We start from the raw sequence: 25024 nt of genomic DNA, 5'->3' as shown, positions 1-25024 counted from the left end.
ACGAAAGCCGCGAGAAGCCGAGTGTGACCGCAGAAAAGGTGCGTTTCCGATCGGGGAAGGATTGTGCGAAAGATTCTTTCGGGCTGCTGCTGCCGCAGTGCTAGCCTTTCTTCGCTGTTTTTTGGCTGGTTATTTTTTTTTTCCTATCCGTGAGCTTCCGAGAGTGTGCGTGGGGTTTTGTCCGACGGACGGACGGAACAAGATAAAACAGCAGCTAGAAGCTAACAAGCAATTCCGATCGCCTGCCTTGATGCTGCTGCTGGATTGTTGTCCGGTGCAAGGTGTGGTGCGGGTTTTTTTTCTGTCGGAAAGGAACTGTTGTAGGACGAGAGACCACCGAAGAATTCGGAATAACACTATCCGGCGGACCAACCAGGAAGAAAAGTTATGTATCGCAGAAAAATATATCAAATAAATGAATAACACTATTGTTCAACTTGTAAAACAAAAGCGTTTCATTGACAGCATTAATTTACTGTTCCAACGATTTAGAACAGATATATTTTGTTATGATCACAATTTTTAAACTGTAAAATAAGCTTTCTTCTTTTATATATTTTTCATTCAGATTGCACTTATATTTCATTTGAACATTGCATGACAATTTATTTTGAAACTGTATGACGAGTCCGTATCATTCTCAATGTTAATCATACCGTTTGTTCATTGCAAGTCTTCCTAAGAATGGATGATAATCATGCTGATTTAGAACTGATGGTGTACAGTGTGCAGAATGAAAATCATCCTGTTGCAGAATTGATGCTATTCAGTTCTTCTGTGCTTTGAAAGCTGAATCAGAGAATGATAATCTTTCTCAAATAGAAAAATAATCCGTATGGGGCTCAAGTGAAGCAATAATCATACATTCATGTGTGGACAATTTGGTTCAGTGTTGGCCGATTTCATGTGCGTTAGATAGAGATAGAGATAGAAATAAAAGAGGAAGAAGCCAATTGTCACCTCTTCCTCTTAGGAAATAACGCACAGAACTAGATTAAAATCGAATGTCGCGAGTGGGGTTTTCCGGTGTCCAACTTGACCGACAACAGGTCGTATGAATAAAAGCGTTTACTTTACTTTTCCCGTAAGAAAAGCACGGGAAAGTAAACTCTTTTTATTCATACGGCCCAATATATCCGGCAACTCTGGTCAACGGGCGAATCTTTTTAGCACGTCAAAAAAACCGGGCGAAAAGTTATCTCGCTTTTTCTCCCTCCCTCCCTTTCTCCCTCTTTCGCACGCAAGCGATATCAAACGCGAAAAGGGAAGCAAGCGAAGTTGACATTTTCTAGACAAACAAATCGATATTAAAGTTACTACCAAGGAGGAGAAAAGTCTTTAACGCAATTTTGTATTTATTTTTAACTTATATAGTATTAAAAATTATATATAGTTACAAATTTACAAGTTAACAACATTAGCAAAAGGGCAGATAATCCTACAACATGAACAACAAAGCAAATAATGGTAAGTGGTACTCGCAAAGCGTTTTTCGCGATGGTGGCTAACGCGAAGCGAACATTGATACAGCCGAAAAGAAAAAACATGACATGATTATCACAAGGTTCTTAGAAAATATGTTTCAAGTATATATTCAACTTGCGAAATTCAATGGCTTCATCCCGTCCGAATGCAACCACTGAGACTTGCTGTAGATTATCTAGTTCCGAAGAATGGCTTATTATCCCTTGGTCTTAGGTCTCAGCTTTGCCCTGATGAATAATCAATTTTTAATGACCTCCACTAATCTTTGTTCTTCTGCTCTGGAAGTGTGATTAGTGTTGGTGCACGAATAATAGTAGTAGGTGTAAATAAGAACGATATGAAAAGAGGCTCTTGCACATCCGTTCGGATGCACTAGGTATCTACTTATTTTTGACAATATTGTACTACGACGTAATAATAGCTTTTATGCAAAAAGAAAGATCGATAAAAAAATATAAAAATATATTCTATGAACTGACTTAAAAATTAATCTACAGAATGGGTAAAAGCTTTTGTCTACTGTTAGCCACTTCAATAGAATATATTTTTAAAAAATGTGAAATTTAATAGTGTTGGTGACATTTAACTGACTATGAATCACTATCAGTTCGCTTTTGCTAACGCTATTTCTATATGTTTTTCAGGTTATCCATACGATGCGGCTCAACAAGGCGCATATCAGCAATATGTGAACAGCCAAGTAAGTCCCGTAAAACGTGAAATGTATTGAATCCCTGACCAACTTATAGTTCAATCTCTAATCTGCATAAAGCCGCATATCAGTGTCATGTTTGCTTGATTGCCTATTCATATGCGATTATGCTTAGTAAAGTTCGAAACAATTCCGGATATGGTTACTTAGGTACCCTGTCCTTACGGTTCTGCTTGGCTTTATTAGGGATACTGGGACTCGACGTCGGCTCTCAACTGTTTTCTTTGAGCACTTCTACAGTTCTACCACTCGAACTTTGCCGTGGATCAATATTTTGATATATTTTCTTCTAGAATTTCGAGAAAATAGGGCCTTTTTTAACAATCTGGAATTTATTCATTTTTTCCCTTGCCTGGGATCTTTTCAAACATTTGCTGAGATTTCGAAAAAAAAAATCTTATCAGAATATATCTGAATATGTTTTAATATTTTAATTTTCTTGACTTAGACTTTAAAACAAAAGTATCCGTAAAACAAACATTGCGCAGTGCAAAAAGTCCTATATTTTATATGTATTAGTTTTTTTTTTAAATACTGTTTTCTTGCCCCTTGATCCCAATATCCTAGCTTATCGTCCAAACATCGAAAAAAATCATATCACAAAATCTTGAGTTCTTTTCTAAGACCATTAAATTATAGTATATTTTTTCCAAACTTGAAGTCCGGAATAAAAAAAAATACCCATGGACAAATTTAAAAAAAACCAAGCCCAAGATCATAAATTTTTTTCTATGTTTCAAAAGCTTGTGAATTTAGAACTTTGAACTTAAAATTCAAAATTTAATGAAAAGAAATTGTCGAGTTTCACTTGAACCTCGAGCATTCTTCGCGGACGGTTTCAAAATGCTGAGAATTTCAGTGAAGCTCCATAAACAAACTTCGGGAACATAAGGGAAGTTACTACGCTGAAAATATGGGGAACTTACTGGAAGCATTGAGAACCTCAAAGCGGTTCTTTTAGCATCCGAAAAATTTCGGGAACTTTTATGAAGTTCCTAGAATTTCAGAGATCTTCACAGGTGTCAAGCGAACTTGAGAAATATGAGGGGTATTGTACACATTTTTAAGAAGTTCTAAGTACCTCAGAAAAGCTAGATCTAGAGATTTTTGGGGAATTTCAGATCCTAAAAGCAGTTTCCGTAGCTTTAGTCCAGACTTTTGGAGCAGTTTCAAGATCTATCTAATTGTAAATTTAGAAAAATTAAGGATAGTTCCATGATGTGCTGGAAAAAAAATCGAGAATTATTCTTAAGATGTTCCGAGAATTTCAGGGAAGTACAGAGTCCTTCAGAGAATTTATAGAAACTAAGGAAATATTCACAGAAGCACAGAAACTTCACAGAAGTCCAGAGAATTTCAGGGAAATTTAAATATTTTTACGGGAATTCCATTTATTTCCGAGCAGCAGAACCGAGATCTTCAATAGAATTGAAAGCTTTAGGGAAGCTTCGAGAACATCAAGACAGATTAGAGAATCAAAGAGCGGTTCAAACAATTTCAAAGAAATTGTAGAAACCTTGAAGAAGTTCCGAGAAACTCAGGAAATTTCCGGAAACTTCAGCAAAGCTCCGAGAGAATTTCTAGTACGTGATAAAAATTATATGAACATCCGGAAAACGTGGGAGTATTTTAAGCGTGTTATATCATGGATATTTCAAGAGCTTAAAAAATGCGAAAATTTAGCTAATTGATTCGAGAAAATGTACAAAGTTCCATTAATAAAAAAAAATGCGAAAAATTTTAGCAAGCAGTGATATCTTCAAGAAATTCCAGAGAACTTCTAATAAATTTAGATACTTTTAGATAGTTTCATAATAATCCCATTAACTTAAGCAAATTTGTGGAGTTCCGTGGAAGGGTGGGGTATTCCATGAATTCTATGATTGATCCGAAAACGTTAGAAATGTCAGGGAATTATGAATATATATATATATCAAAAAATTTACCGGATTATTAAACAAATTAAGAGAACTTCACTGCCCATAATCGCAAGTCAGTCCCATCTGTAAAAATTTGGAAATTAGAAAACGGCGTTCAAAGATTTTTCATGTTTTCTGATTTGACACTTATTCTGGAGGGATAAATTTAAAAATAAACGTACAATGTGATAGAATGCATCTATGTTTACCCAAAAATATTGGAAAAATATAGTGAAATTTTTATTTTATGGTCAAAATCTGACTGACTGAGTGGGACTGACTTGCGATTACATTTAACGTCAATGAGAAAAATAACCGCAAGTCAGTCACAATTCCATGACAATGTTGCATTAGTTTAGCACAGTATTGAACAGTAGAAAGATACCACGGTCCTATAGAACGTTATTGAATGTTTCTGGATTTGTTCCGCTGGTTCCAGAGCAATGGCCGGAACATATTCCGGTGAGTATGGGTCTTCATCAGACCAGAGCTTATCATAAACGTGCCAAACCCACCATGAGATAAATTAATTCACATGCGAATTCAAAAATAAGATCAATAAGAGTCATGATGAGTGACCAGCACCATGTTGGTCACACCCGGACATGTTCCGGGTATCCCCGGGGAAGTGGTACGTCCTTTTTAAATCAAAATCCATCAAGCGATACATAAAATCACATGATAATTCAAAGATATATCCATTGGCGGTCAAACTGAGTATCGTAAGAACTATATTGGCCACATCCGGACATGTTCTAGATACCTTAGTAGGGAATGTGGACAAAATCTGTCTTGAGACAAATCTCATGATGCGATGTATTGTCTAACAATTTGAATTCTATATAAGCAATCCTAAAAACATTTGTGACGTTGGCTTATAGTTTATTTAATGAAATCCTATTTTTTCTAATGGGACTGCCTTACGGTTACTTTTCGCTGTGGGACAATTTGACTTGGTATTGTTTTTCATTTTTCCTGAACAAACCACCTTTTTTCAACAGCACATCTCAAAAAACATAGAAAGATAAACTGAATAATGATGCTAACTCAAAATTAAAAAAAAATGCAGATGGGACTGACTTGCGATTACCGGCAGTTCAGGTAACCACTGATAATTTCAGGGAAAATTAGTGAGCGTTTATAATGGTTATAATACTTAAGGGAAATTGTCGAAACTTCAAGGCAAATAGTTTGATTTTAGTAAAGTTGCGGGTTATTAAAAAATACTGTTCAATTCAGGACTGCCTAGAGAAATTTAAGGAAATTCAATAATCGTTTAAGCAGTTTCAATACCACCAGGTCCTAGTCTAGAAGTCTAGACTATTAAAGAAGTTTTAAATAAGTGTCGATAATTTAAGGAAAGTTTCCTTAAGAACCTTCAGAAATTCAGTGAAAATCATAGAACTATATTAATTATTTCGTTTTAATTCCATGAAAATTGTGAGAGTACAAAGGTTCCAGAAATTTAGAAAAAACTTCGAAAACTGCACAAAAGGACAGTGGTTTTCACAAACATTTCGAGAACTTTATAGAAATCTATGGAGCTTAAGGAGTGATCCGCGAACTTCAGGAATTTTTATGAAGATTAGCAAAATGCGGGAGTATTTGAAAGAAGTTTAATAAGCTTCAAAAATTTAAGAGCCACATGTGAAAAGGGCATACAAGCTTTTTGTAAACAATAATTTGCAGGCCCTTTTCTCGCCAACCGAGGGTCGCCCACGCAAACCAACAATATCATCGGAAAGGGGAATACTTCTCCGACCCGCTAATGTTGATGGTTTGCGTTGGTGTCATATGGGTGGCGAGAAAAGGGTATAAGAAGGCTTGTTTACAAAAAGCTTGTATGCCCTTTTCACATGTTGTTCTTGAATTGGGGAAGCCAGTTCCATTAGTTTCAGAAGATTAGTAGTAAGTTTAAAGAAGTTACCAGATTTTCCAATAACTTCAGAGACGTTTAAAAGTTAATTGAGGTCTTCGCATACGTTCAGAAGTTCACTGAAGCTTAAACATTTTTAGGGTGGTTCAATTAAATTCAGCGCAGGTTCATGAGAACTGCAAAAACTTTAGAGAAGTTTTGAGAATTTCAGAAAAGAACAAAAAACCTCAGAGCAGTTTCGTTAACATAAGAGAAGTCACATAAATTTCAAAGACATTTAGAGAACTTCAGCGAACTGTTATACGTTTAGAGGAGATCCATGAGAAAACTTCAGGAAGTCCTATAAAGTTCAGGGAAGTTTAAGAATTTGATGAAAAGTATTGTGAGCATCCGGCTAGTTTCTCAAACTACAAAAGAACTTTAAGGCAGTTCCATTAACTTCAGGAACAGTTGGGGAACTTTCAAGTAGTTCTGAAGACCTCAGAATAGCCCATTCTGATTATCATTCAAATATTCCTCAACATTTCAATAAAGCTATCCTTCGAATTCAATTTTCTTTAAGTTTCCCTCGGAATTACCTTGAAATTCTCCACAATAAGAAACCCTTAAAAAAATTCTCCTAATATTCATTGAATTCATTTCAGATTTGCTTTTGAATCTCACTCCTTCCTACTCACATTGAAAGTCTCCTAAGAATTAATTGACATTTCTTCTAACAAATTCCTTAGATTTCTTCTCATAATTTGTTTGGCGAACCCTCTTGAATTTATATTCCGAATTCCTTTGAAGGTGTTCTGGAGTTATTCTCAGATTTATTTGTAATCCTCCTTTTAATATTTTCAAAAAGATTCCAAGGGGATTCGTTTTCTCCCACAAACACAAACTTATCCTCAGCAGGCCCTTGAAATTTTGCTCTGAAGGAGTTGTGCTCCTTGAAAATTTTCAGATTTTTCATTAAAATTTGCTTTTAATTCAATTCAGGGTTTAATGAAATTCTACTCAAAACTATCAGGCTTCACAAGAAATCTAAAATTCCTCAGAACTACCTTAAAAGCAGATTGCATTTGATGTTTTTCTGAAAGATTTTTTCCCAGAACTTCCTTGAAATGAGGTTCTTAAAAAGTATAATAAAATTCCACGAGCTTTTTAAACTGTACATGGATTTGACTTCAGATTCTTGAAAATTTCTTGAAGTATTATAGCTTTTAAGTCCAGAACTAGTTCAAATTTAAAATTTCTAGAAAATATGCATGTTCCAAAGAAGAAAAAAAATATCAAGTCTCTGTTTTTTTTTTAATTTATTTGTTACTGAAGATTAGTCCACTGTGGATTTATAAAGTTCAAAGTGTGAATGAAAATAACGAAATTGAATAAATTAAATACTTGTATTTTAAAATTCATTCTTTTCTTTAAAATATCCTTAGTAAGAAAATTATTAAATTCTCTGAGCCTTCCAGGTATTTTAAGGATAAATAAAATTTCCTGAGGATTCCCGGTTTTCCAAGTTTTGTAGTTAGTAGAGAACTTTCTATTGAATCTTTCGCTTTGAAGGTTCATATCGTACATAAGTGTTTATGAAATACTTATAAGTCTAAAACATCAAACATTTATTTTCTGAGTTGAGATCAACTATCCGTCGTGATTGGATGTGCGTCGACTTAGCTCCCATTTTCACGTTTGTTTTGAGCGAATTGAGGTGTTTCAGTGCTTGTGGTTCTAGTTAAATCTAGGTTTCAAAGGCTTTATTGATCTGGTCCGGTTCACAAAGTTTAAAATCGTTCACAGGAGGTGTTTTATTTGTAAATTTTACCTAACGCATGCTGGAAAAAGTTCGAAGCGAACGAAGAATGGAAGTGCTACAGTGTGTATGTGTGCTATGTAGCAATCCCGTAGTGTTAAAGTTCGCGGTGTGTGTATGCTTGTTTCCTGTGTAAAAAAATGAAATGGAAAATGGCATCCGAATTGATGCCTTGTCGTGAATGAGATGGCTATGGTGAACGAAAGAGTTCAGGTAGAGGTGCGAGGAGTGAAAGAGAACCTCAGTCAACGCAACGCCTTGAGGAATGTGGCGAAACAAAAATGTAGCTGCGAGAACACACTTACAGACAAAGCTAAGTATAATCATACATTTTCGGAAATTATGCACGGTGGAACTGCAATAATTGTATTTTTAATTATTTTTATTTTGTATTTAAATTTTGTTTTCTATGGGAATTATACTTTCATTCTGGGTGTTGAGGTTGTCGAGATGACCTGTAGTTTTGTCCAACTTTGCGGGACTTAAATTGATGAGTGATCAAACTTCATTCGTTTATTTAGATTCGCCTTATAAAATTTCAGTTTCAACTCGCTTCATGCCCTCGGGGTGCCGTTTCACATGGTACAGGTGTTGGTGCTTACCATGTTTATATTCTAGACGGGGATGTGTTAAGCAAACCCCACACGTATCAATATATTGACGCGAAGGGGAATTATTGATATTAATATTGATGATGTGAATACAGAAATATTGTCAATACCGATGTATTGACGTCAATATTGAATGTATTGACAATACGATTATTGTCAATAAAAGCAATCGTGTAGGGTCCACATTAGAGGATGGACGGCGTGGGAAACCATTAAGCAGTGTTGCAGTGTGCGTGTGAGGAGCGTTCGGGCGGGTTTTGTGGTGTTTAGAAAGACGCAACTAGCTCTAGAAGCAATGGTGGACGAAAACATCAATTCTAGACCAACGATTGAGGTGTGAGCGGTGGATTTAGTCGTGGGTTCTCGAGGGTCGAGACCATCCGCGCGATCTAGCACCGCCATCTGATAGAGAAATTATCGAATGGTGTTGTTGGTTTGCGTGGGTGTGTTTTGATTCTCCAGAGGTTTGCGATTGGAGCCATTGCTTACGTTTGGTTGTTCCGCCTATTTCAGTTGTTGGTCTAGAATTATTGAAAGATAGGCGACTTATGCAGTTTCAGCAATGTTCCCATGGGGATTGGTTGTTTTGCGGACGGTAGCCTTAGGAACCTGTTTTTTTTTCTCGTTTATTGGGGCACATTTGCGATTAGCAACGTCATCTGGAATCAATGAGTACAGAGCGAGGTGAAGCAGATCGTGAAATATGGTTTTATTAGTAATCCAAAAATCAACGTAAACGCAATTAGTGACGTCACTAATTGCATGTATCGTACAGGGGTTTTACTCACACAACTTAACCGACTGCTTCACCTCGATAATCCAGCTCATTGATCTGGAATATCTTTTCATGGTGTTGGTATGGATGAGAAAGCAATACGTATGTGTGAGGCTGGTGGCAGTTAAGGTTCAGTTTACTTTGGTGCATTTTCGAGAAGTTCGGAGGCGGTTTTTTTTTTCGACGCATGATTTCGGACTGCGGGAGGCTCGCGTCATTTTCTGTAAAATAGCAAAGGGAAAAGAATGACGCGAGCTTTTTGCAGTCAGAAGTGATGCGTTGGGGGTGGGGGTGGGGGTGGTGTTCTGCTTTTGAATTTTTCGAGGAGGCATGGGAGTGGATTGAACCTTAAAGCGTTTAAAGCGTGTAGTGGGACCACTTTACTACACGGAATCCGCAAAATACGCAAAAAATGACTATAAAGTACTTAATTTTTACTATGAGGTATGCATATTCGGGGAAGGCGGGGATACCCCTAGAATCTGGGTATTTTTATTTTATTTATTTTTTACGCCTCTTATGAGTGTCTCTTGCTTATAAATGAATAACTTTTATTCATTTGTGTACTAGCAGCTACTCATAGATGCGTGAGATTTTAGTCATTTTATGAGTGTTTCGTTTTCCTTCGATTTATATTCATAAGAGAGTTTTTGCGGTTCCGTTGATTATGGAGAAAATGGTTAAAATATAGCTCGGCTAGTTGCATGAAGGATTGTGTGTAAGCGACAGAAAAGCGTAAACTAACGCAGGAGAGTACGAATGAGATGCTCCATGAGGAACAAGCATAAATTTACGATTCCAGATGTTGCCAGATCAGCTGAAATGTGTTAAAATTTAACATGAATTAATTTAAATTAATATTTTTCAATCATGATGGTCGAGGTGGTCACTTTGTTTTTAGTTTTATGTTTTGATGCTATGATGCTAAGTATTTTTCAGATTCGTATTATCTCACTAACTAACTTTATTTCAGGCGTCAGCAGTGTGGATCAGATTATGGCAACACGTATCCAATGTATTTTTGTTGTTGGTGCTCGGTACCTAGCGCTCTATATATTTTTCTTTCAATGTCATATTTTAAATGCTACTATATAATATTAAATCATATGACATAAGTCTATTCCGTATTCCATGCTGTTGATTCTTTCGATTGAATTATCAAATTACAGGATTTAGATTCATGACTTGCCCTAAATGTGGATCCAGACTCTTACTACATACTTCAACTTAATCTATATTAGTTGGAATATTTATATTCATATATTGTTTTGCATTACTTATGATGTCGGTATTGATAATATTTTTTACATTATTAAATTATATACAAAATATTTATATGTTTTACATTGTTCAAGTATGCAAATCTTTGATGTAATACTTCAGGTCCAGTTGCGGTTATTGATGCACCAGTTTAATGTATAATTCTAATGTTAGGTTAAACCACTCTTCTAAATTATCGGGTGGTGGCATGCGGGATGTATGGATTATAATTATTTAAGTTTGCTTTCAGCTCTTCGATGATGAAACACCTCTAGGATTGTATTATAATATTTCAATTGTATTATTGAATTTTGCATTTATATTATAAATATTCACTTTTTCAGCTAAGAGATGAACTACCCTACAGAAGTTAAAGTAAAGTTAATGTAAAGTTAAAGTAAAGTTAAAGAAAAATTAAAGTTAAGTTAAAGTTAAGTTAAAGTTAAGTTAAAGTTAAGTTAAGTTAAAGTTAAGTTAAAGTTAAGTTAAATTAAAGTTAGGTTAAAGCTAAGTTGAAGTTAAGTTAAAATTAAGTTAAAGTTAAGTAAAAGTTAAGTTAAAGTTAAGTTAAAGTTAAATTAAAGTTAATTTAAAGTTAAGTTAAAGTTAAGTTAAAGTTAAGTTAAAGTTAAGTTAAAGTTATGTTAAAGTTAAGTTAAAGTTAAGTTAAAGTTAAGTTAAAGTTAAGTTAAAGTTAAGATAAAGTTAAGTTAAAGTTAAGCTAAAGTCAAGTTAAAGTTAGGCTAAAGTTAAGTTAAAGTTATGTTAAAGTTAAGTTAAAGTTAAGTTAAAGTTAAGTTAAAGTTAAGTTGAAGTTAAGTTAAAGTTAAGTTAAAGTTAAGTTGAAGTAAGGTTAAAGTTAAGTTAAAGTTAAGCTAAAGTTAAGTTAAAGTTATGTTAAAGTTAAGTTAAAGTTAAATTAAAGTTAAGTTAAAGTTAAGTAAAAGTTAAGCTATAGTTAAGTTAAAGTTAAGTCAAAGTTAAGTTAAAGTTAAGTTAAAATTAAGTTATAGTTCAATTAAATATCATTTTATATTCTGTTTATACTCACGAGTGCGTGTGTGTGCGTGTGTATGCGTGCGTTTTTGTGTTTGTGTACCTATTATAAATCACTACAATCAGCATTAGTTTACCAAAAACGATCCCTGCTGCTGCAAACCTTTCCCCACATCCAACATCCCAGTGATTTCTCGTGGAAGCGCAGAGGATTTCTCGGTTTCCTTCACAGCGAGTATCACGTCAACACATTCCTTCCCATTCCCTATTGGACCTGCATTCGGACACGGCCGGCGCTGGTATTGCTAAATATTAGATCTTCAGTTTTTACACATTGAGGATGAATGTTAGTCCCAAACATCATTTGTTGGTTCTCTGTGTAATTGCAGCTGATCTGGTAATAACAGAGTAGCAACCGTGGGCGGTCAATAATGCTAATGCTAATGCTAAAACATCAAACATTTATTTTCTCTTAGGACACTTTTTAGTCACTATTTTTACAACTTTAAGTCACTATTTGGTCAAATATTTCTTCAACATGGTCACTTAACTCACTTTATTTGACAGCAGTGTTTGCTACCAGGCCTGCTATTGCATGCCTTTCGAATGTTACTCAAACATATTGTTCTGAGTAACACACCGCAAAGATTTCCTCACCTCTTTGTGGCCATCTATTTCGAAGGGATTACAGCAATTTGCTTGAACGTTGTAGTACGCTACCTTATCCATGAGTAGCCCTGTGCAAGTATAAAATTTGTTTTAGTTTTAAAGGTCTTGGATGTGCTTAATTGAAATTTTTGAGGAAATAAGACCTTACGTAAATTTGGCTTCCTGCAGAATAAACAAGGTGAATAAACTTGCGTCCGATTTTTAACACACTAGGTATTTGATGAATTTGTTGATGAATTCCTATAACCAACAGTTACTGACTGATACTTCAACGAGCTTTATCAACTCTCTTTATTCAAATCAGGTGTAATAGCTTTTTTTATCCAGTTCGTTTATTTGGAAGGCTCAATCGCGCTAGCTTTACGGAGTCGATAATTCATTGTTCTTTGTTTGTAACAAAATTCACTTAATTCTATGTATTGTAGAAGTTGGGCCGAATACTCGCGGCTTACTCGAGGTTAGAAGGGTACATAGTCGAAGGATAGGATCAGGGGAGGAGCTTAGGGGTGGGTTTTCGTTGTCTCATCAGAGCGTTGTCGCCAGTATGAATGGTAGTTCGGTTCTAGATTCGTCTGGAGTTCGACCGGCTATGGTGGGTAGACTGATACAAAATTTGACTTTTTCGCTCCACAGTGCTTAAATGGTTTCAAATCTGGTCCTGATTAGCCTCCCAAAGTTATAACTCATTTGGTTAGAAACAGACATCGCACAAGCCATTTGAAGTTTACATGTAAATTACTATGGGAAATCTCAACTTTTTGTTCATTGCCTTCTAGTCTTTTTCCATATTGAGCTGCGAAACAGTTCGATAGTCATTCTTATAGAAAATTTTCTCAGCTACAACTTTGTTGAAGATCGTTTCTATGGTAAATGAGACAGGAAAAAGTTATTAATTATTCAAGAGATTGGTAAACTTATGACATGATCAAGCAGCTGCTCTGTAGGCAACACTGTATTTTGCAGTGTGACATAGTAGCCATGATTTTTGTGTCCTATTCAACGCCCCAGAAACACGAATGTTGCCTGCTGAGCAGTTGATTGAGCATGATCATAAGACATCAGCGCATTGAATCATTGATAACTTTCGATCCTTGCATTTAATCAAAAAAGTGGTCTTGAGCAAAGTTGTAGCTGGGATTATTTCCTACAAGTACAGTTGAAAGTTTTTGAAGCAGACCGATATGGTGAATTATTAGATAGACATGAAAAAAAATCTTGGTTTTACCATTGTAATTCCCATACAAACTTCAAATGGTTTGTGCCATCTCAGTTTCTCACCAAATGGTTTCAAATTTTGAGAGGTTAGTCAAGATCCGATTTGGAATTGTTTAGTATTGTGGAGCGAAACTTTTAAATTTTGCATCACTCTAATGGTGGGTGACCAGTGGACGACGATGAGACTCATCGAGACGGTGGGACACGACAAAAAACTAATAAAGAGAGACAAAAGACAAAGTAATTAAATTCTTATACTAGACATTTGAAGAAACATATAAACCGACTGCATATAGCAGATATCGTGAGTTCCCAACACGTCTCTGATAGGAACATAGGGTTGTCTTCGTTGGGCCTCGAGGCTCGAGGGTATTCAAAAGTCGCTCTCTAGCTCCGTACATTGCCAAACTGCGTGATCGATGTCATCGTAACCGTTTCCACACCGACAGATGTTGCTGTCCACGAAGTTTATTTTATTGCGATGAGCATCTAGCGAGTAGTGGATGGACATATGTCTACTCATCACGCGAATGAAGTCCCGACTTAAGCCCATGCTTTAAACCACGCTCTTGAAGAAACGTTAGGAATAATTGAATGTAACCACTGTCCAAGATTTCCAGTGTCCCAATCGGTTTGCCAACTCGAAAGGGTACTCTGTCGCACTCTGACTTTGCGAGAGAGTCCGCCTTCCCGAGCAAAGTCTGAGATCAAATTGAAATCTAAATTTGATGTTGTGATTTCGCTGATAATGATTACTCAGGTTGCTGTCGTTTTGGCCGTTTTAACGGTTAAAATATCAAAATTGAGAGCAAACAAATCTTCCTGTGACATCACATTGAAAACTATTTCTGCTATCAGTGAAAGCAAACATTGATATTAATTTTTCCTGTTGATAACAAAACAAGTATTCAATTTGATGTTATGCTAAGGCAATGAAAACAAACCCGCAACAACATATTTTTGAAGAGCAAATGTACAGCAAAATGAGAACAAAATTTGGTATCAAATTTGTCCATTACGTAAACTGAAATCAAATTATGATTTCAGTTTGATGTCATTTTGATGCTGGACTTTGCTCGGGTTTTCATTGCCTAAGATTGAGCAATGTGATAGGACCCATACAAAGATAATCATATATGATCTTTCGACCTGCACACTCATCTGCTCTCTTACCTTTGAAAGGAAATAAAATGAGTGCCTATCTTGTTTCATCGACCGAATAGCCTCGATCGAACTGAGACTATCCGAGAAGATGAAGTAATGGTATGTGGGCATATTGGAAATCATCCAAATGCGAAGTTGAATGCTGCCAGCTCAGCAACAAATACGGAACAAGGTTAGAGTTTTCATTGAAGACACCGCGAAGGCAGTTGATCCATTGAGACGGGGCCCGTCTGTAAAATTTGTTTTCACGCAATTGACGTGTTGGAACTTTTTAGTAAAAATACGCGGGATAATAATAGGTCGAAGTTGATCGGAATGAGTTGCTTGTTTCATGGTCATATCATATTCAATTGAGGAACTGCGATTGGTGAAGTGAGCACGGTCTGGAGTGTAACAAGGAAGACACATATCTGACGATATGTATTGGTGGTAGATTCTCATAAATCGAGATTGTGTGTTCAGCCCATGAATTTCTTCAAAATTTGCAATTGTAAGTGTGTTCGTCACTCCGCATTTGATTAGTATTCTGAGAGAGAGCTCCCAGAAACGGTTCTGGAGGGGTGTTACTCCTGCCAGAACCTCGAGACTCATGTTATGCGTTGAGTGCATACAGCCTAGAGCAATACGCAGACAACGATATTGAATTCGTTCCAATTTTATTAGGTGACATTTTCTTGCCGAGAGAAAGCAGAAAGAGCCGTACTCTAGAACAGAGAGAATTGTTGTTTTATAAAGCGTTATGAGGTCTCCCGGATGAGCACCCCACCATGCGCCGCAAATTGAACGGAGAAAGTTGATCCTCTGCTGACATGTTTGCTTCAAATACGTAATATGGGTATTCCAAGAGCACTTTGCATCAAACCAGACCCCAAGGTACTTGAAAGACAATGATTGAGTAATGTTTCTGTCCAAAAGATTTTTGCATTTGCGCTGGGTACTGGTTTCGAGTAAACACTACCAGTTCAGTTTTCTGCGGCGAGAATTCGATCCCTAGATTCCTAGCCCAAGACGACAAGTTATCTAAGGAACTTTGCAATGGTCCTTGCAAGTCCACGGCATGTGGACCTCTTACGGAAACCACACCGTCATCTGCAAGTTGTCTTAGCATGCATCGTTCTGCCAAACAGTTGTCGATATCTTTGACATAAAAGTTATAGAGAAGAGGGCTGAGACATGAGCCTTGGGGCAGGCCCATGTAGCTAATTCTGGAAGTTGTCAGTTGTCCAAGGGAAAAGTTCATTTGCTTTTCTGACAACAAATTGTACAAGAAATTATTTAAAATTCCGGAAAGTCCACATCTGTGCAGATTGTCTGACAGAATTTCAATGGAAACTGAATCAAAAGCCCCCTTAATGTCCAAGAATACTGAAGCCAATTGCTCCTTGTGCGCAAAGGCCAGTTGAATATCTGTGGAAAGCAGCGCTAGACAATCGTTTGTTCCTTTGCTCTTGCGGAACCCAAACTGTGTATTTGATAGCAAGTTATTTGATTCGACCCACTGATCGAGTCTCCGAAGGATCATTTTCTCCAACAATTTCCTAATGCACGAAAGCATCGCAGTTATGGTCAGACGCTGGTTTGCCAGGTTTTCGAATGGCTATTACTTTGACCTGTCTCCATTCAGGCGGTATAATGCTGTTTTCTAGTAAGGAATTGAATAAGTCTAGCAAGCGTCTTTTAGCGATATCTGGGAGATTTTTCAGAAGATTGAATTGAATCATATCGCTTCCCGGTGAGGAGTTGTTCGATGAAAGAAGAGCCGTAGAGAATTCCAGCATTGTGAATTGTCTATCCAGAGAGCTGCCGCTCGGAGACGCTTCTCGAAGAATGTGTTGTGCTAGAATTGAGTTCGAACAGACCTTTTTAGCGAAATCGAATATCCATCGGTTGGAGTATTCTTCACTCTCTTTAGAAGATGAGCGGTTACGCAGGTGTTCATTGAGGTTTCTCGTGAGAGTCCCTCGACGAAATTGCGCCAAAAACCGCGTTTTTTTGCTTTGATTAATTGTTTCAGCTTTGTCTCAAACTTTGAATATTCCTCAAAGTATGTGGAGGTTTTGTGTCTACGAAAAGCTTTGAAAGCATCAGATTTTTCTACATACAATTTTGTGCATTCTTCTTCCCATCCAGGTGTGGCTGGTCTCATTTTGAAGGGCGCACTTGGAACTTTTCTTTTTTGTGCTTCCAGTGAGCTTTTGTATATCAAATCGGCGAGGAATCGATATTTTTCTAATGGTGGAAGCGTATCTATTGCATATTTATGCCAATCTATGTTCCTTGTAAGATCAAGTGGAACTCGAGATGGTTCTGCAGAGTGAGGGGCACACTTAATTGAAATGATGATTGGCAAATGATCGCTACCATGGGGATCATTGATAACCTTCCACAGACAATCCAATGATAGCAATCTTGAACACAAAGATAGGTCGAGTCGGCTTTCTCGAGCCGGAGGTTTTGCTATACGTGTCGCTTCACCAGTGTTCAAAATAGTCAAATTGAAATCGTCACATAAATCGTAAAAAATAGCCGCTCTATTGTCGTCATATAGATCGCCCCACCCAGTACCATGGGAGTTCATATCACCCAGAATTAATACTGGGGATGGAAGAATCGAAACTAGATTCCAGAGTTGACTACGGCTAATGGAGGTTCTTGGTGGAACGTATACTGAAGCTATGCAAAGATCTTTGTTCTTCACATTTATTTGGCAAGCAACGATTTCGACGCCGGATAGAGCAGGAAGGGAAATTTTGTAGAAAGGGTAGCACTTTTTGATCCCTAAAAGTACTCCTCCATAAGAATCGTCTCTATCCAGGCGAATAATGTTAAAATCGTGGAAGTTGAGTTCTTTATCGGAAGAAAGCCATGTTTCGCAGAGAGCAAATATATCACAATCAGAATTGTGAAGTAAAAATTTGAACGAGTCTAGTTTAGGCACTAGACTACGGCAGTGCCACTGTAGCTCAGTGATCATATCTTCAACCTCGTTCGACGAATTATCCATCGAAAGATATGATTGATGCAAGGAGGGGCCATGAAACAGTCAATTGCTTAAGATATGATTCTAATGTTGGAAGCAAGGCAGAAACTAAGCTTCTAAGAGGGTCTTGTATGTTGAACATATTTAATATGAATTCCACAATGTCCGAAAAAGCTAGCAAACCACGTTCGGACTTGGATTTCTTTTGAGAAATTTGAGGAGCAGCTTTATTATTTTTCTTATCTTTTTTGGGCAATGGTGGAAAATTCCTGCTGCATCCAGGGATTGGTTCAGCAGGAGCCTTAGGTTTCGTTTTTTCATCCCCATTACCCTGGGAATTTGGTAATCTTCTGGAGGTGACTTTATTTTTCTTACGGCGCACTTTCGGGGAGGGGCATTTTCTTTTTGCGGATCCGTCCATTTTTGAAGGAGCGTGTACCACCGTAGAATCACCTTCATCGGATGAGTTAGAGTCCGATTCTTCAGCTGACAAAATCGAAAATTGGTTTGCGTTTTGGACGGCTGATGCAGCCTTCACCATTTGAGCATATGTCTGCTTGGAGCGTCCTGAGATTGAACGCTGCACTTTATCGGAGTGCTGCTTATACATCGGGCACTCCTGCAAGGGGTGAAGATTCTCGCCACAGTAAGCGCATTTTACTGATTATTTGTGGCAATAATCCTCTTTGTGGTTTTCACCACATTTGCCACAACGAGTTTTGTTCCCGCAATGGCTGGCCGAGTGTCCCAGCCTTTTGCAGTTGGTACAATTATAATCCCTCTGTACAAACAACCGCACCGGAAAAAAAGCAACATCAACTTTGACAATGTTTGGGAGAACTTAACCAGCGAAAGTCACCCGAAACGAGTCTGAATGCTGATAAACTTATTTGCCATCTTGTAAAGACACTGAATGCAGTTGCCTAACATCCAGTATCTTTACAAGCTCGCGTGTGACTTTTCTGTTTTTAAAACAACCCGAGGCACGTTTCAAGTCCTCGACAGACAGACTCGCGTCGGAGACCACGCCTTCTATCTCCACATCTCGAGAAGGGATGTAGATGTTGTACTCAACACTGAACAACTCGTGATCAGCAATTTTATTTGCTTTTTTTTTTTTTTTTTTTTTTTTTTTTTTTTGTAGTGATCCAGTGGCAGCAACTTGCTAAAACTCTACACTGGACCCCTTTTATTGATAAATTTTGCTTCTATGAGCCTCTATTTTAAATCAACACACAGACGTTCCTAGGCTATGGTGCCCATTTGGTCACTGTTGTTTTTGTGCTGATCCAAATAGTTTTGATAATATAATTGCGCATTTTTTTTTTTTTTTTTTTAATGTTGATTTTGTCCCAGTCTTGTCTTCTGTCGTCACTTATTTTGTCATTTTTCTTGTGTATTAACCCCCACTTGTCTTGTTTATTGTGTCAACTTGTGTCTATTGTCCTTCCCCATCTGTTACTCTGTCATGACTAATTTCATTGATATATAAAAATAGTAATATCAATTACAGGATAATATGGTTATTTCTCGATTACTTTTTCAAAGGGAAGCACCAGCTCCTGCAAACAATGCATCCGATCGTCGATCCGGCGCAACCGGCATCTCGCACACGCTTATCAACACCACCAGCAGGTAGAGGAAAATTTCCCCTATCTGATGATAGTGCCAGTTAAGCCAAATCGACGACCAAACGCACCGCCTACAAAAGCCGATACGCTCCCTTGAAAAAGTTATCGAGATTTCTACTAATTAATGAATTATTGACAATTACCTCTCATGATCCTTGGCTCTGATTTTAACTTACCACTTTTTGATTATTTATCAAATACCTCTCCCAGAATATATAACTCCCAGATGCTTTGTTGGTTTCTGGTCTCATTTGGATTGGTCCTGAATTTGTTTGACATCCTGTTCGAAGTAATTCTTTGAGTTCCAGCTTGTACGTGTCTCACGTCATATGATTCGCCATTCATAAAGATAATGGGTTAAAAGGGAGTAAAACATACATAAAGGTAGATTAGTATTAGTTGTACTTGATCCAAACAATAGAAAGAAGCATAAATGACTTAGTAGAAAAATAAAACTAATAAATAGCTAAAAGTGCAATGGATAAGTGTTAGTTCCGGGATCATTTTAGTGTTAGTAGTTATGTTAGTTTTGATCCGTATTCAGCCCTGCTGGCCCCTCAAGCACTATTTGCAGCAATTGTGATAAGATTATGCGACACTGCTACTACTACTATGTTAGTTGTATGACTTGTCAATTTTCGCAACGCAATGTCTTTCAATAAATCACTCAATCAATTTGATGTTTGAAAATTTGCTCAAAAGGGCTTTGTTGACACATCATACCTTACCGAAAACTAAAGCACAACAATCCTAATTCTTATTTCAAACCTATCAACATATTTAACACATCTTTCCTAAAACTTCACTTGTTCGTAAGCGCCTGGTTGAAGATATGACTTTCGCTATTGACATTGTCTGTAATTAACAAATACACTAAATAGGAAGATTTATTATACAACTTCATAGGCTAGTCGCCTCCCTAAGTGGACCCCCCGCGTCCTATCTCTTATGTTAATTAACTTTCTGAATTCTATAATTGAAGTTTATTTAATAAATAACTGAAATCTCTAATCTACCTACATAACCCATGCTTTTAAATTACAATTTAACGTGTTTCAAGTACTTCTGGCTTTTACATATCTTATCTTATATCTTTGTTCGTCCCAGATGACACCTTCAAGTGACTAAAATGCTTCACTTTGAAGTTAGTTTCCAAGCTAATTTTAAATTGTATATTGTATAGGGTAAATGTTCCAACTACGCTCTCACGTTTCCACTATGTGGCCCCACAAAAATACATATGGGTATGTCACAATAGAAGCACACCGCAGTGGAAATCCCGAGCCATAGTTCAAACACTTATCCCAAATCAAAATGAAGCATAGATAAGATTAGTTACAATACCATGTACAAAAATTATGTTTAACATTGTTTCCTGAGTAATACTTCAATGAAAACAACAATGAAAGCTTGTCACGCAAATAGAAGGAGCACTGTTGGGCACTTTCTGAAATATTTCAATAGTATAATTCCCTTGCAAACCCAAATAAATCTATCTGCGTAAAAAATAAATAAAATAAGAGTGATTTGCGGCAAAACCCGCCAGTATCACACCCAACGTCAGTGCCTATACGTAAGCGTACTACGACGCGGCTCTCAATAAAAGGAGTAACAAGTGTGATACTATCACTGCTAGACTAGATCTTTGGTTCTCTCATGCAGCGGTTTATCAGAGAGGGGAAGCTTAGTAATCCCCATCGCCTGCCCATGTCGCCATTCTATCGCGGCATGAGCCAGCAACGCCGACCATAAACCTACCGTCTCCAACACTCCACTATAAAGCATGAAATTAAGCCCGCCCACCAACAGCAAGGTGCAAAAACTAGCCAAGGGGAGGGGTGATCAGCAATTTTATTTGCTACATCATAATTCGGTGCTTCTACACGCAGTTTGTTGAATCTCTCCTTATGTACCGAGATTCCTGGATACTTACGCAGCAAGTCTCTCAAAATGTCGAGAGTTTTCAAAGGTTTATTTTTAGGCCGGAAAAAGGTCCTTTCGAAAGTGGTTGGTAATACCTGGTTCGCGCAACGTTGGCATCGGAAGACCCTAATAAACGTGTACCATATACTGACGATATCTTAGATGGTGCGACCATACCACATAAAATTGGGATGATATCCCGAATTGGTGGCTAGGCGCATCTTATGGTTATTGTTTATGCGGGGATGCCATAAGTGTTGCGCAAAAGCTGTGCGCAATCGCTTAAAAAGGAAAACAAATAAAAACCTTCTCCAATTGATTAATTTTAATTACTAGTAATTAAATATTTTGCACGGCGTACAAGCAAATTAAAGAGAAAAAAAAATCGAGAAAAAAATTTATATCTAGTTTCAACAAGTTGTCTCACTATGAACCATACTCCCTTACCAGGGGTGAGAGACAGAGCCACGCGCCACGAGGCAAAACAAAACTACAATTGGCGTCTTGCAGTGAAACTTTTCCAAGCTTTCGCCTCCTACATTTCAAAGTGAGAACTACTAGAAGGAGGATAGTTTCCAAATTTTCCAAGTAAAACAGACGATTTTTGAGGCATATCGGTCCAAAAAGAAAAACTAATAATTTCCCGTGGAAACTTTTGCTTGAATCGTGTAAGAAAACGTGTTTGCAAACTAACTGTTATTATTTCGGTATCGATCGGAGATGTTTTCGTGGAAAATTATGCATAACAAGTTTGCACCCACAGGGAGAGGTTACCTCCTGCGCAGCTGCATTTTTCGGAAAATGGTGAATATGAGCGATTTCCACTAGGATGAAAGTGGAAATTAAGTGAATTTACTTAGGAAAGGTTGTATGATGCTGGTGGTAATGGAGAATTGGCTGTATAGGACGCCAATATTCAATAAATGTTCATTTTGCCCTTTTCTTAGCAAACATATTGATACTCACAATTTTCGACGGAAAACGCAACGGAACTTGCTTTACTCAACACGCACCATACTATAAAATGGTGCTAGATGGTCTTCAAAGTGATAGCAAGATGACAAATCATTGTTATTTTGAGTAATTGAGCAATTTACTTCTGTTTACATCATATTTACGATGCAGCATTGTTGGAGCCGCGAAATGAAATGAATATAGGTATCTTATGAAAGTTCAACTGGAAAAGTCAAAGATGCACATCAGTCTGATCGTAAAAACGTTTTCTTCTTCAATTCGAATGTTATATTGGAAGAATTTTACACAGGCTTGATGAAAATTATGATTTAACGCTAATTTTCACGAATTTTATATGCAGTCTGTCAACATTATCATCATCATGCAGTGGCGACATCTACGTTGAACTGTTACGGCAATCTTCCAATAGGGAGGCAATGGACTTGCAAAATGTATTGTCTAATACTTATGCCGGTTGTGTAAACAACCTATCAGCCGGAGCAGCTAGGTATTCCGTTTGCTGCTGCTACGATGCGGCTATTGACGGAGCTGGTGCGATGATGATGGTGATGATTTTATCACAGACAAACAGACGTAACTCTTCATTGTGTATCTTAGTTCACGCATTTAACGGTTGATTTGAATATTATAAGTTCCGCGAACTACTCGCTGCAGCGCTGGCATCGGATCACTTTAACGTTGCTATACATTCTATAGAACTTTAATGCAATATTTGCAATATTGCTTGTTTTCCGCGAGAAGCCCTAGAGATGTCGTTACTGAGGTCCTATGTTTTACGATACTATGTTTTCAAGAAAAACTTTTTCAAATAGTTACGTCTGTTTGTCTGTGATTTTATGATGATCGATCACTGGGTTAAAGATGGACAGTCTATTCGTAAGACTCAGCTTACGATAGCTGCTTCCGAAAACCGTGCGCGATTCACCTGAACACTTTTTTTTAACAACGAGAGCGATGGAAACGCGGTCAAAAAACGAGTGTCGTATGAAGAGACCAGGACGCTGTTAACTGGCTCAGCGCTCGATATGGAATGAGGAATAAGAGTTGAACAAGTTAGAAATTTGATAGGTTGAGCACTGAAAAGTGCTGTTTAAATTTGTTGTAGCTTTAGGTAGTAGTAACACTTCCTTCAGCAAAAAGCAAATAGATCCGCACGGCAAGAGAGCAAGATGCGGACTGGGAGGCAGTTTGTACTTAATGCTTCGTTGCTAACTGTGATGCAATTTCTTCAAAATCTGCAGTTTTAAATTTTATTTTCGGAATTTAAAATTTTGTAATTTGTTTATTTCAAAAATTGAATCATACCTAACGAAAGACCTATGTTTTTTTTCAGATTCCAGCGCACGCACAGCTACCCCCATCGTACAACTCCGTGGTAACTAGCATGACACCAGCTGGTTATCCACCATACCCGCCGGGGATTGTTCACCAGCAACCGTTCTATACCAACAGCTGGAGCGTGAATCCGTCCGCACAGCAGGCCGCCCCGATGCAGTTTGCTCCTCATCATCTTCCCCCGCCGCCACCGTACGCCGCTGCCACACAGCAGGCTGCCGTTGCGGCCCTCCAAGCTCAATCCGTACACCAGACGATGTATCAATATCCGATCGCCACTCAACAACAAGCGCAACAACCACAAGTGTATCAGACGCCAATGTACCAGGTGCAGGTGAGTTTCGCTGTCGTAGCCAAACAATGGAACTGCTGGTATTGAATTCTTGGGGCTCCACAATTAACATGTTGCTTTCTTTTCTCGTCAGGGTACGATGTATGACGCCGGTGCTCGCTTTGGTAAGAGTGGAGGAGCGGCCACAATTCCTCCGCCACCACCCGGAATCGCCCCCAACCCAGCCCAGATAGCCGCGATGCAAGGCCAGCAAGTTGTGATGACCAAAAAGAAGAACAACTTCGTGCACGGTGGCAATGGAGCTGGATTTACATTCTGGTAAATTGTAGCCTTTACGGGCTCCAGGTGAACGCAAATCATTGTTTGCGCTGCTCAGTGGATCCACACACAAAAAACCCACTTATCCAGTGATGCCGTATTTCTCTAGTATTGATTGGTTCATGTAGAAGTAGCCCCCGATCAGTTTATTTACACCTGGCAGTTAATATATTTTTGTTCCTCACTGCCAGGAAAAAATGCCATTGATAAGTTTCGATTTTTAGTCAAAAATAATTGATTATTTGTTCTCCGTTGTTCCTTTCCATTTTTTTTTATTAGATTATACATTTTGACCCCATTTATAATGCAAATATAAACAATAAATTTCTGAAATGCAAACGCAGCGAATTGTAACGAATTGTGTACGTCGACGACGAAGTTAGTTGATGCAGAAAAAAAAGTACTACTACTACAACACAAAAAGGAGTTATTGAATAATTATTAACCATGGTAAGATGATAAACAAAAACGATCGGCAAAACGACCATTTAGAAGGTCGAAGACAGTTACAATGTACCAATTTAACGAGAATGCAGCAGTTATCAATTAAATTCGAATAATATAGCACAATATTATTCACCTAAAAAGAAAACTAGTACCAGCTGACAGAACAAAAAAAAAGCTAACCAATATCCTACTTATATTGAGCGAATCAGTTACAGAACAACAAAACAGCACACATTAAACAAGTAGTAGCCGAAGAGAGGAAGATTTCAATTAGTCAACAATGGTTTGCGACAGTCGATCGAAGCACACAAACTAATTTAGATAACATCAAAGGCCCTCCTTAATTTGCGTAACCAGCTCACAGCAGAAAAAAAAATCAACCATACCAACATATGATAGCAGGAAAGGTGCCTGCCTACTCCCGAAAGCAACTTCCTAACTATCATTTTCCTACAACAGAACAATGCCATATACCTACCACGGAACAGAGCAAGAATCGACGTCCTTCGTCGTCCTAGTTCGAAGAGAAAAAAAAAGTTCGTTTGGTTCTACAAGGTACCACGCGTCTGACGCGGTGTGATCTGAGCTCGTTTGCGTTCGTTTCGTGTAACGCAAAATTAACAACAACAACAATACACTTCAA

General features: G+C 37.6%; 1 protein-coding gene across 1 annotated transcript; it reads left to right on the top strand.

The window, feature by feature from the left end:
- The first annotated feature begins 1254 nt into the window (after positions 1–1254).
- Positions 1255–24581, top strand: LOC135709522 (DAZ-associated protein 2). The gene is made up of 4 exons (XM_065231922.1): positions 1255–1467; positions 2130–2185; positions 23323–23658; positions 23750–24581. The coding sequence occupies exons 1-4, from the start codon at positions 1446–1448 to the stop codon at positions 23936–23938; spliced, it is 603 nt and encodes a 200-aa protein (XP_065087994.1). The 5' UTR covers positions 1255–1445; the 3' UTR covers positions 23939–24581.
- Positions 24582–25024: the final 443 nt, after the last annotated feature.

This window comes from Ochlerotatus camptorhynchus, unplaced genomic scaffold (assembly GCF_037179485.1).
Source record: "Ochlerotatus camptorhynchus isolate MF236.1 unplaced genomic scaffold, CSIRO-AGI_Acam_v1.1 ptg000361l, whole genome shotgun sequence".
In the NCBI taxonomy this organism is placed as follows: domain Eukaryota; kingdom Metazoa; phylum Arthropoda; class Insecta; order Diptera; family Culicidae; genus Ochlerotatus; species Ochlerotatus camptorhynchus.
Note: the sequence above shows the minus strand (reverse complement) of the source record. Positions and strands in the feature narration are given on the sequence as shown.